At 36.5% G+C, this 13,531-nt stretch overlaps 1 protein-coding gene across 4 annotated transcripts; it reads right to left on the bottom strand.

Moving 5' to 3' along the window:
* Positions 1-441: 441 nt before the first annotated feature.
* Positions 442-13,178, bottom strand: LOC146474909 (D(5)-like dopamine receptor). Of its 4 annotated transcripts, none has more exons than XM_085116286.1 (3): positions 13,019-13,178; positions 4,683-4,759; positions 442-2,216 (listed from the first exon to the last, which is right to left on the bottom strand). In XM_085116286.1, the coding sequence occupies exon 3, from the start codon at positions 1,929-1,931 to the stop codon at positions 921-923; it is 1,011 nt and encodes a 336-aa protein (XP_084972412.1). In that variant the 5' UTR covers positions 1,932-2,216; positions 4,683-4,759; positions 13,019-13,178; the 3' UTR covers positions 442-920. The 4 variants fall into 4 exon arrangements, with proteins under 4 accessions (XP_084972412.1, XP_084972413.1, XP_084972414.1 ...); XM_085116287.1 differs by lacking the exon at positions 13,019-13,178 and adding an exon at positions 8,176-8,302; XM_085116288.1 differs by lacking the exon at positions 13,019-13,178 and adding an exon at positions 6,425-6,518.
* Between the last annotated feature and the right edge of the window lie 353 nt (positions 13,179-13,531).

The following is a 13,531-nucleotide window of genomic DNA, read 5'->3' as shown; positions in this document are numbered from 1 at the left end:
CAATTTTCTTCCGCTCACTCACGTTCTTTTGTCAAAGCAGCGCAAATCGGCCCCAATAATCGGTACATGTAAGTTAGCACCCTGAGGCTCTGGATATTGCTGAAAGCAAATCCTAGTTGACATGGATTCAGACACACCATGTTTCCCTTTAACGTATGGCGAGACAAACAAGGCCTCATTTTGGGAGCTAGTTTTTGTGGCCAACATGTATTCCAAATATATAATACATAATATATAATGTATAATACGTAATATATAATATATAATATATAATATATAATATATAATATATAATATATATTCCAAACATACCTACTAGTCAGTGTAAAAGTTGTTGCACACTACAACAATTAATATCGATATTCGAGAATGTTGTTGGAGGTATTCTGGTTAGCTTTGTAATGTTCATTCGGAAGAGTCATACCTTTGGTATTGTACACGACAGGTAGAAAAATGGTACAGACACGTTAAAACGCGTCAATTTTTTAAATGCCCGAGCTGTTTTGTGTCCATAGCCAAAACAGAACAGGTATTTCTTTACAAAAATTATGGGTCCCGTACCACTTTTTAATGGGTCCGTACCATTTTATCCCTGTCGTGTAAACGGCCCTTTAGTGTAAATGAAAGTTATACATTATGGATAATAATGGAAAGTGCTCTTTCAGCCAGCAGACCTGCACCTTTCTAAAGCTCTATTTTCACTGGACCCTTTTAACATGTAGCTTTAACATGTAGCATTGTTTTTTAGGGTTGGGAGCATTGTTCTGTTGTTCGTTCTTTTGTCCTCTCGACCAATCATGTAAGACGTTACAAACGGTGCAGGTCGCTCCTTTTAGCATCCAGTTTCCACTTTCCTGCTGTTTTTTCTACATTTCATTTACCTTTTTGTTTATCGCTTTTTACTTTCAAGGTTATCATAATCAGACTCTACTCTCGAAAGGATTTCCATCTTCCCGAAACACGCTGTTTTCCAAGCGGGAAGGTTTCTTGTTCTTTGGCATAAAAGGCGTACTGTACGTGTCACCAATACTCGGCACTGAAGATCTCTGAGATCTTCTTGCGTTTAGATAAGCTCGTTTTCCTCTCAAAATTTTATTCACTGCTCGACGAAAATCGGGTTTCATAAACGAATACAAGATTGGATTCACAAGAGACCCAAACACCACACAGAAAGGCGACAAATCCAGCAAAAACTTTGGAACAACGTCTATGTGGCCAAACGTGGCTGCTACGGTGTAAAATAGTGTCGGAAAGTAGCTCAACACGAACATCAAAGACGCAATGGCGAAGACCCTGGCCACTTTTGCTTCCGATGATACCTTGCGCACACCATTGTGGTTTACATCTGCCTTTTTTCCGTGCGACTGAGAAATACTCAGTTCCCGTTCGCGTCGTACACATTGCCTGACCAAACGAAAAATCTTGAAATTTGCATAGACTATTAAAACGTAAGGTAAGGCTATGCAAATCACAAGTGCAACGCAGATGTAGATCCTTGTGTTGAGAAGTTTCGTATCTCCTTGCCACGTAAGTGGTACGCATGCGATTACTATTGACATAATCCAAATCCCTGGTATAAGGATTCTGAAAGCTTTCTTGATCGTTTCTGCATAGGAAAACGGGCGCAATATCGCCAGATACCTATCGTATGTGACGGCACAAAGGTTTGACGCTCCAACGAAAAGCACAATAGCATACAGGACGTTGAGTGTTGCTCGAGACCAAGTGTGAAGTTTAATGTTGTACTGCAGGAGGAACGCAGCACCTGTCAGGATGTCAGAGATCGCTAAAGATACTACAAAACCATTGGTGTAACTCCTCATCGATTTGACCTTATACACCAGCATGCAAACTAGTGTGTTCGTCAAAACAGCGCACGCAGAGAAAATACTCAAAAGAATTATAACCTCTAGAGAAACTTGTTCGGCCATTGTAGAGTTTTCAAGCAGGACTCGAGTGTTGTTATCCTCCCCGGTGCGTTTTTGTTGTGCTGTGGTTCTCACAATTATATTCCGTCAAGCTGTTTAATAAAATAAATCTTGCTTATCTTGGTGTTTTATTTCCACTTGCGGTCAATAAAGGTTTTTCATTTTCCCATGAAGATATTTTTCATGGTTTAACCAATTCCAAATCGTCGATTCCTTTGAGTATCAGTCAGGTGTTTACTTGATCTGTAAGTTCCTTGCTGATCGCAGTCGATCCTTCTCCTTTAAACTCTAAAAGTGCAGAAGAAAACACTGTTGTACTTAACAAATATTAACAACAAAAATAAAAGACTTGAATATTCCTGGTTGTCAGTAAATTACTGCCTACGTGAATAATCAATGATTCCTGCCAGGATTTGCAAATCGAAGTTTGCTTTGACTTTGATTTTTTTATCATCGATATAAACAATTATCTGAATAAATTTTCTTAGGTAATAATAGTGTATTTTGACGAGATCGGACAGTATTTGTCAAATCGATATGTTTTTGCGGCCGATAAAATTAATTTAATTTCTTCACGAAATCATCCAACTCACCGACTATGTTCAAGGTGTCGACGTTCAGTTTAATGTTTCGTGCGACCTTCTCGATACTTCCTAGAAATTTCCGCTGCTTTTTCAGTGAAAAAAAAAAATTACCTTGCACGGCATGACGTGATAGCGCTGTTTTACAACCGGTGCCAAGCGCTACCCATCACCAACAAATACAGGATTTCCTTGCGACAAAAAAAGAAATTTCGCGTTCTTTCTGTAACCAGTAGTGATAGGCTTACCTTGCGAAATAATTTCGCCTCTTGGAAAAGTCCTTCTTAATGGTGTTATCAAATCCTTGTATTTTTCGCCACTTCGATATCAATTGAACCGGAATGAATTGAAATGGTTTTTTTAAAAAGTATTAGGGCTTTTTAATCAAGTGATACCCAGGGAGACAGAATACATTACAAGAGAATGGATAGGCGCAGGATGCGGTTTTAACACTTTTCGACTGCGCGCCGATCTAAATTAGTCAATTTTAGTACGCAGCTGTCAACGGCGAAAAATCACTTATGTCATGAATCTAAAGAAAATGAATCATTTTGTACAGCAAGAAGCGACCAAAGTTACTTAAAATACAATTGATTATATGAGTGTTTTTTTCTTTCAAGGACGTCTGGCGTGTCTTATAATTCAATTTTAAATGAGCACTTTCAAAAAGCACGAAGTGGTAAATTAGAATGCTACATCGCAACAATCCATGAACTTATGATATATATTTTGTATGTTTTGTTTGGCCAACCCTCGCCCGCATCATTATACGGTTTCAAAATATTAATAACCACGTTAAATTTTGATGCGTTTATCGTCATTAAATTCGCACGGGCATAACTGTCGGCGTTTTTCAGCCAGTTTTCTCTGTTTAGCCTTAAAATTTAGGACGTTCACCTCCTGTTGTTTGACTAAAAGTCTTCATTTAAATAAAAATGTTCTTAATATGTAAAGTAAGCGGAAGAAAACGCATTGTAATTAAAATTGTTCACGCAGAATTTCTTGCGAAAGCGTCTCAATTCTATTCGAGTTTTGTTCTTGCATTTTCTCGGATTTGTCTTTCTGTTTGAAGTTTCCAAACCCTGGGCTAAATAAATTTTTTTTGCTAGGTGGGAGCATAAAGGATGTTAAACTAATTGAATATATTTCTTCATTATTCCGTAGCAGTAGGTACGGTACCCTTGTGATTAATCTCGGCTTGTAATCGAAATATTGAACAATGATGCAGCACTGCAAAAAGGCGGACAAATACAGAAACACGAAAGATTTAACCTTCGCAGAAATTCCATACGTGAGGTGAAGCTTAGAGCAAGACATATACGAACGTTCAATTGCACAGGTTGAACCATCTATTGGTTAAATTTCTTTCCAAGCACAAGTCTCGGCTCTCGCATTAATCTTCGTGCGGCTGTAGTGACGCGAAAGCTTAAAACTTTTGAAGAAACAATGACAGGAGTTTATTGCGGCCTAAAAATATCACTGGAAATCGTAATAAAGTTATGAACAAACGCGCAACGATGATAAGCTGACAGTAGGGTATTACGCTCATGTACATAATATGCCTGTCAGGCACTTCAGTATACTATCAACTCCTCAAACTGACCAACGTAGAACTGAAGCCAAAGTTATTTCCTCGTGAAATAATTACCAACATCCAAACCAACTACGTATATACACACACATAAATATTTACTTTCAAAATGTCTAATTTTTTCGGTTTAATCAAAGATAACTCAGTTCACCGGCCATACATACCGGCGGTACGAGCTCGGCGTTAACTCGCGTTTCACAACAGTTCATTTGATACTCTTGCGTTTCAATACCCATCAGTTCAAAGATACGCACAAGTTCCAACGTTCATCCATTTGCGCAACCGAAACATGAAAGGGGTTGGTCCCACACCTCCTTCAAAATTAAAATACCAATTCACCAGTTCATCGCGCAACTCTTCTCGAGTAATACTTGGCACAAAAAATAACAATAAAAACAGTTTGGCAAAGGAACTAAAACAGGACTTCCACTCAATAAATAGTAATCAAGTAAAAACTGACAGATTGTAATAACCCGGGGTCGTGTGTCATATAATTCAATAACTTCAAACAATGTACATGTAATTTTGTTTGGGGTTTGTTTGCGTTTGAAGATAGACTAAAACTCAAACCAAATTATTTACCTGAGTGTGTTCATTGTAAACCAGATTTCTTCTCGTGTATTGCTCCTTCGAATCCCTTGTTACATGACTCTAGAAATCTGTGAGAGAAATTGAATTTATCAGAAAATGGACTAACGAATCCCGTCTATTTATCGAATTCTCATCTACGTGTTATAATTTTAAGTGACCTTTACGTTCAATACCTGAATACCTTTTTTTTTTAATATGGACAAAACAAAATCGTCCCGAAATGTTTACATGGTTGTAAAACTGAAAAATCGTGAAAGAAAAGCTAGAAACCGCAATGAAACTGGGAAAAGGCATGATATAAACGAGTTATGACTTGTATTACCCGATACGGTTATTTGTTAATTGGTTCCGTAAAATACGCGCGATTAGCTCGGCTAACAACTCAGCAGAACTTCTGAATATTACATTATCTTCCTGAACTGAAAATCATTGTAACTCAGCTGCCTATTATCACTAATCTGCATTTGAATTAAGAATATATTTTTATTCAATTCTAATGAAAAGGTAGTCGATAATATGAGAATACTACGAAATGAGACGACTTCAGTTCGCCTCATTCATAATAAAAGCCGGCTTCAAGAGCATTATAGATAACAAACTCAGCTAGTAAGGAGGAAAAGGTAGACGGTGAAGTTTTTTTCAGCCAGTCAGTTTTCACGGGCACTAATCAAATTGGGATCGGGTCTTTGTTGGCTTCATCCCATTATTGGTAAACAAAGTCTTCATTAATTTTGTATAACTTCACTTTCTAAGATGGCACGTACTTATTTTGAAAGTTATGCGTCTTTTTATAACTTTTCCTTCACAATCTATTTGGGAAAATGAAATACGTTATTTAATACACATTGATATACAACTATACGTTAGTTTTTTTTTTACTGATGTCGTATCACGTGATGCGATGATATGAATCAATATGAAAGATAAATTATTCTCTCTGCATTTTGCTTCTTCCTGTCATATTTATTTGTTACCGTTAAGAAAATGAAGAAATAATCAAACAAGCGAAATGAAAAAAATTCAACGTTTAGAAAATAGCGCAAGTCATTTAAAAGCATTTTGCTAATGGTACCTTGCAGTCCCATAGCATAGCAAAAATTCTGGTCCACGACAAAAATTTATCGCAACTTTGTAACCATAAACCCGCAATTTCTGTTTACAAAACGCTTATGTTTGAATGACCAGTTAATAAACACTGAGCCTAAGCATAGGGCAGCCTGTATGATAAGGTGCTTTTTAACCCGAAATATCAATTCTTGCTAACAAAATAAATACAGTGGACAGCCTGATACCGAAGTTAAAAGAAACTAAAAGAAACTTAACATGAACAATACTTTAAAAGGGTTAAGTTCACTCTAGGTTTTAAGTAACTGAATTATTTATCACAACAAGATTGTCTTAATTTAGTTTTGGTATACAATTATACAGGTTCCTGACAAATGTAATGCAAAGAAAAAATATAGAGAAAACACACCAACAATATCAATGACGATTCCAGTTTCGCTTCGTTTTTTATCTCGGGAGAAACTTCGCGAATCAAATAGTCGATTCGTGCGTGATAAATAGTAGAGTTGCCTGTTTTAAACTAACTGACCTCAGACTCCAAACACTTGAAGTATCAGCGTTCTTTCTACCGCTAGTCGTTATCTTGATTAACATAACAAGATTGCTGCCGATAGAATTGATATCATACGCGTTCGTCGCAGTGGTTGGCAAGCTTCATAAATACATACCGATTATTAGTAGCATGAAGACAATATGTCCGCTCTTTCTGTTAAAAATGAATTGGAATTCATGGAGTTCTTAAGAACTGTGCCTGATTTAGGCTACTTCCTATTGAAATAAAATTGAAACACAATTGAAGGTGTGACCGCTGCTTAGTTGTGCGGAGACTGAGTTCGAGTTAAAACTGATATCCATCGTACGACAGAGCTGAAAAACGAGGTGCAATGGCGACTGTTTCTTTGGGTTAAATAAATAAATATGCGTTATTGACCAAGCGTGAGTTCAAGATGGCTGGATATTGGTCTAATTCTTTTTTTTTTTTTTGCGTTTTTAAGGACCGAGACAAAGTCGAGGTCCATAAAAACGCAAAAAAAGAACCTAGTTTGAACAAATCTGTGTTCTGATACCTGTCCGTAACAGAGAACAGAATTGTCTACAGCATAAACAGTCGAGCTCCTGGTTGCGAGTTTTTTTACAGGTGGCATGAGGACCGAGTGGGAGACGGAAATGAAATCCTGAGCTAGATGGTTGATGTCTCGTTCAGCTAGCTAGGTTGTATCACGGTAGACCCGAATTAAACTTCCGGGTATTGCTTGAAAAAACCCAGCTGGTCTGCCTCGTGCCCATTGAACTTTCGGAAAATTAATTTTTGGGTTCGTAAATCCACGCAAAAATAGACACTTTTCATTCGTTAGGAGCTCTGAGCAAGAAGAAGGCAAAATGCGTTCTTGTGTCTCTAAAACAGGCAAGAAACTTAGAATACTTTGACAGCAGTCAAATTTGACCCTCAGCGAATTCAACGTGTACTCAACTTTACGGTAAACGGAACCTTGGCCGAATAATTTATGGAGGGTAGAGATTTTACTTTGGAAGTCTAGTTTACCGGGAGAAAAGAACTTGCTGCAACCACAGCTACTGACAGTAGAAGCTTACAACAACATGAAGACACATACGAATTTCTCTAACTTTTCAAAAATTATTTCGTCAACAACTTCTTCAAGAGTAATTTTTGGGCCTCGTATTTAGTTTGACAGCTTCTTCCAGTACAGATTCATTTGACTTATCCTACTACTAAATTACTTGGAACTTAAACTTCTTCTAAACCAAGCAAGAAGACCAATTGATCACCTCAAGCGATCTTTATGAATCCCATTCGATATCTCGTCAGCGGGTTCTAAATGTAAGAGAGGATTTAACAACGAGGCCATAACAGGTTTATATCGTTTAGGCAGAGTACACCAGCGAAGACTGGGAACTAACTCAGCAAATGCAAGTGACTCTTCTCTTCCCTAAGGTTTCCTATTTTTACATTCGCACTTGACGCTTATCCGTGTTAAACATTTCCATTCAGCCTGAGCAACAGAAATTAATCAGATAACGATTTCTTAAGAATGTTAATTTCCTGTCGCGCTTGAACATAACCCCAGCAATTTCATTTCTGATATTATTGTGAGACTTTATAACAATACATGTTTAAATAAATAACAAGCTAACTTCAGCTCTTCACTGTTCTGCGATTAATAGCATCTCTCGGTTCTAGTGAGGTTTCCTCGTCACCAATAACTATGAACTTGCCGTAAAAAATACAAGAAACAAAACGAATAACCTTTCTATCTTTTTTCAGGTATTACAAATATTAAGTTACTGTTTCTTCTAACAAAAGAAACATTAATTTCATTCACCTCACGTAAAAACCTAAAGTAAACAGTGCAGAGTTATATTTATCGACGAACAAAAACTTCAATATACGTATATTTACCGCTAACCCAGCAAAAGGAACATTTCCACGTATTTGTCTCGGAAAACGCATAAACTGGCCACAGCCGGAGGCTTCGACCTTGATGCGGCCTGATAGTCTTGTAACCCAAATTGAAAAAGAAAAAAAACTTATGCCATCACCACACAGACTTAGAATAATTTTATTTTTGATTTGCTTCCTTATTTGTTTTTATATGTCAAATCAGTGACACTTCTCGCTTAACAAGACAACGTATACTTATCAACCACAGTTCATAGTCAAACAATCAGTCAGCTCTTGAAGTAGGGACTCGTCGAAATAATTAGAAATAATTAAACTTTCCCCAAATTTTAATTAAGTTTTTAAAGAAATATAAGAAAGAAGTAGGATTTCTGAATATACGTTTACAAAATAAGAGGAACACAAGAATTTTCTCCGCCTATGAGACCATTAAGCCAGAATGTTTTTAACTCGTGACATTGAAGTGTCACTTTTTTGTTCAACACACCGGCAGCGAAATTCCCCGCCTACCGCAGATTGTAATAGGTTTAAGGGTTAGTGCTGATTATTACTAACATTTTTCTCATGCTTTTAATAAAAAACTTGGTTTAAAACTACTGGATAAACAGGATAGCATAGTAAGCATTCACATATATCTCTTTTCAGTGGCTCTATGACACAAAAAAACTTGACATTCTAGACATTGAATTTCGAGGCGGTTGTCAGGTTTGGGGGGAGTTTTGCATAATTACGTAAATTTTCTCACGCAAAGGATGGTAGATTGAGGATGCGGCTACCCGGTTCACTCCAAAGTATAACATATAAAATATATAACATGACCTCGGGTAAACATGGATTAAGTATTTTTTTCTCGTAGATGTGGCGTACCAAGGACTATTGACATGACCGACATGACTGTTCATATTCCAGGGGGAACTCTTCGTAGGGACAGCTGTTTACTGTCCTCTTTAAGACCAAGATTAGCACAGAAAGCAAACATGTAAAGAACCATATTATCACATAGTACGTTACATCTTGCCAGTTTTACACGTTTACTTTCTTTGTTCCTTCATTAAAAAAGATCATTACAGTGATCCTACGTGAAAATATGGCGATTAACTTGGTACGAATGTTCGTTGCGGTCTGTTTCATGGTTAGTCAGTACAGAAATGAATCATGCCCTCTTTCTTTCACCGTCTCAGTTGACTTAAAGAAGGAAATCCTCGTGTTTTTTTTTTTTTTTTTTTCAATTTTCTGTAACAAATGATTTTGTTTTTCTCGTTGAACACTTTAAGGGTGCCGGCGTTCGATTGATCAGTATTCCGGAATGAGGAATACATACAATGATTACAACTGAAGAAATCCCTCACAGGTTCGGATTCTTGGAGTTACTGGAAAACAAGATCGCTCTTAAATTATCAAGTCAGTCAGCGAACGCTTGGAAAGAGAAATCTAACAGCTATTCCGCTCATTCTTATTCCGGAATACGATCAATCGAACGCAACCTAATTTAAATCGTTTAATTGGGGTCTTCTTTAGAAGAATGGAAGAAAAGAGTTTGGTTCATACGGTGTATAACCAACACTGATTAATCCATTAACAAAATATTCTTCTTGAAGTCGTGCACAACTACAAGTGATTTGAATATTGTATTGAAAATCAATTTTTATTCTTTACGTATTATATATATATAGCACATCTGCGGTAAAAAGACTCCATGTTAATCTTTAACTTTTTTGTCAAGTCCACTGAGGATAAAGGAAGGACAATGCGTTAATTAAGAATTGTTGTTTTTTAAATAAAGGTCCGATTAAAAGTTTAATTTGAAAAGAATTATCTTTTAACTAAAGAAAGACAATAGTGTCGAGCTACTCAGTGTCTGGACAATTCTAATTCTATCGAGGTTCAAAAAGTGTCAAACTAGTAACTGACATAAACTCACGTTCATTTCTTCCATCAAAGTTTTCCTTTAATTTGGAATAAATTAGCTGGTAGACGTGCAAAGCTGATTGGAAATTGTATTGCATTGACTTTTATTGTATTGGTAAAAAGCTTTGCGTCACGTTTAAAACCTCTAAATCAGTTACAATATTTGTTCTACCCTGAATCGTGCACAACTGCATGCCCACTTTTACCTTGTATGACCTTATAAACAATTTAAAATGATCGAGATAAGGAACAATTTAACAAAAAAAGAACACAGCAAGAAGCAGACGATTGTCAAAGCATGACTTTTTTGTCACTATTTCTGCAATCGGCCTAAAAGCATTGTTATTCAGTTCTTGTATATATATAACGTCGCCACGAGTATTTCATAGGTCTTGGTGTGAGGCATGCCGCCATTTTACTCCTCAATCACGGTTGCGGCGCGCGCACGTGCAAACCGCATGTTAGGCCCTAAAAAAATGTTCGTTGCGGTTTGTTTCATGGTTATTTGTGTTGGTTATTTTAATCTTTTAGTGTGAAATACCTGTAAACTAGCTGGTGAGCCTAGCTTGCTGGTCTCACAAAAGCTAAGCGTATTTTCACAATAAACTGCTATCTATCTATCTAGTCAGTAAAGAAATGAATCATGCCCTCTTTCTTTCACCGTCTCAGTTGGCTTAAAGAAGGGAATCCTTTTTTTTTTCAATTTTCTGTAACAAATGATTTTGTTTTTCTCGTTTAACACTTTAAGGGTGTTTTCGATTGATCAGCATTCCGGAATGAGGATTACATACAATGATTACATTAACAATTGAAGAAATCGCTCACAGGTTCGGATTCTTGGAGTTACTGGAATACAAGATCGCTCTTAAATTATCAAGTCAGTCAGCGAACGTTTGAAAAGAGAAATCTAACAGCTATTCCGCTCATTCTTATTCCGGAATACGATCAATCGAACGCAACCTAATTTATATCGTTTAATTATTGGGGGTCTTCTTTAGAAGAATGGAAGAAAAGAGTTTGATTCTTACGGTGTATAACCAACACTGATTAATCCATAACAAAATATTCTTCTTGAAGTCCTGCACAACTACAAGTGATTTGAATATTGTATTGAAAATCAATTTTTATTCTTTACGTATTATATATATAGCACATCTGCGGTAAAAAGACTCCATGTTAATCTTTAACTTTTTTGTCAAGTCCACTGAGGATAAAGGAAGGACAATGCGTTAATTAAGAATTGTTGTTTTTTAAATAAAGGTCCGATTAAAAGTTTAATTTGAAAAGAATTATCTTTTAACTAAAGAAAGACAATAGTGTCGAGCTACTCAGTGTCTGGACAATTCTAATTCTATCGAGGTTCAAAAAGTGTCAAACTAGTAACTGACATAAACTCACGTTCATTTCTTTCATCAAAGTTTTCCTTTAATTTGGAATAAATTAGCTGGTAGACGTGCAAAGCTGATTGGAAATTGTATTGCATTGACTTTTATTGTATTGGTAAAAAGCTTTGCGTCACGTTTAAAACCTCTAAATCAGTTACAATATTTGTTCTACCCTGAATCGTGCACAACTGCATGCCCACTTTTACCTTGTATGACCTTATAAACAATTTAAAATGATCGAGATAAGGAACAATTTAACAAAAAAAGAACACAGCAAGAAGCAGACGATTGTCAAAGCATGACTTTTTTGTCACTATTTCTGCAATCGGCCTAAAAGCATTGTTATTCAGTTCTTGTATATATATAACGTCGCCACGAGTATTTCATAGGTCTTGGTGTGAGGCATGCCGCCATTTTACTCCTCAATCACGGTTGCGGCGCGCGCACGTGCAAACCGCATGTTAGGCCCTAAAAAAATTGCAGGCTAACTTAACTCGAAGAATGCTTACTTTTATTGAATTCGAAAGACGTTAGCGGGACAAGCAAATAGAGCTGAACTCACTTGAAACATAAATGTTTCAAAGTTCGAGGTCTTATAACTAGCGTGACTAGCTAACGTGTTCTATTGTCTTGACGTTCGTGACAACGCGCACGCTCTGAAGTTAATGTCAGCATGTCGGCGGGGCCGTTTACATTAACATTTCCGATAACTTAAAAGCTAAATGGAAAAAGACTTGTAAACTGATTTAAATGATCTTACACCATCAAGACATCCTGTGTTGAAATTAAAAGGTCTTAAAACTGACCGTGGGAGAGAACTATCTAAGAACATTACACGAGGGCATTTTTATGTATAAATTGCGGTCTATCGTTTAATAATGAAAGATAACCTATAAATGTATAAAATGAATTGGTTGCGTGTGAAACCACTTCAACTAAAATACACATTTTTACCTAAGATAAACACACAAGCAGAATATTCAAATCATTAGGTAAATTATGAACGTATATTGCACAATGCATCACTTAAAAGAACCGGCGTTTGATGGTATTCATGTCTCGAAACATGTTTTACGTGTTTACACGACAACAAAGATTATAGCCAAGATTTTGATTACCAGATCCTGTTTGTAAACCATGGATAATTCTTCAATTTAGTGCCGAATTGAACAACAAAAAGGACGTTTACATGAGGCCAAGCTCCTCAATTCACGTTATTAATATATAAAGCGTTTTTTAAACCGGCCTTAATTATAAACTGTCCGTTCGTATTAAATTAGATTGCGTACTGTCCAAATGACAGCTTTGGGGTATAAAAATAAACCGTGTTGTCTTTTTATATTCAACACGTCATCCTTGTGGTTATTTCTTCTTTCAAGACAATCTAATTCTGTCGATTGATCAGTCTAACTACTCTCAAACTGCTAATGTTCTTTTATCAAAATTCTAATCACGAAAAGGGGCATTTATAAACGTTGTGGAACCGGTATCAACACTTCGGTTCAAAGGCGAAGCGGTTTAGAGAATATGAAAACCATTATAGATCTTACCTGATTAACAGACAATCGATAACACGGTTTCCTGTTTGCGGTTAATAAATCCAGTATTTTCTCTGCGATGAACGTAATGATTTCAAGAAGATGCAACTCCTTACGTACCGTTTACAGAATTTACAAGCTCACCCACAAGAGCTGTTGAGCTTGCGTGATTTCGCCTCGTGTAATTAATTAAGTATTATTACCGACAGTGATTCGTTTTGACAAAACCGATATTGATTGATGCTAATTAGATGGACAACCTGCGGGAATGTTTAATTCAGACAAATAAGAACTCCAGCCGACAATTAATTCTGTTTTCTCAGTTATTAATATTGCTCGTGTTATGTCTCCATCTATTTTCACAATAATACATCTGACATGACCCCGACAACAGAGGATTATGTAGTTATTTTCCTTATCTATTGTTACGAATAGCAGCAATATTTTTCTTTGTTTTGCCGTTCATAAATGTGCCCCTTTACATTAGCAGGGTTATGGGCTCCTGACATAAGATTACTTTCAGTT

Source organism: Pavona decussata, unplaced genomic scaffold, assembly GCF_977016875.1.
Source record: "Pavona decussata unplaced genomic scaffold, jaPavDecu1.1 SCAFFOLD_87, whole genome shotgun sequence".
NCBI classification, from domain to species: Eukaryota; Metazoa; Cnidaria; class Anthozoa; order Scleractinia; family Agariciidae; genus Pavona; species Pavona decussata.
This window is presented reverse-complemented; position numbering and strand designations above follow the sequence as displayed.

What these genes read in the sequence shown, in the direction of transcription:
- LOC146474909 (XM_085116286.1), bottom strand. Translation starts at nt 1,931, where the DNA reads ATGGCCGAACAAGTTTCTCTAGAGGTTATAATTCTTTTGAGTATTTTC.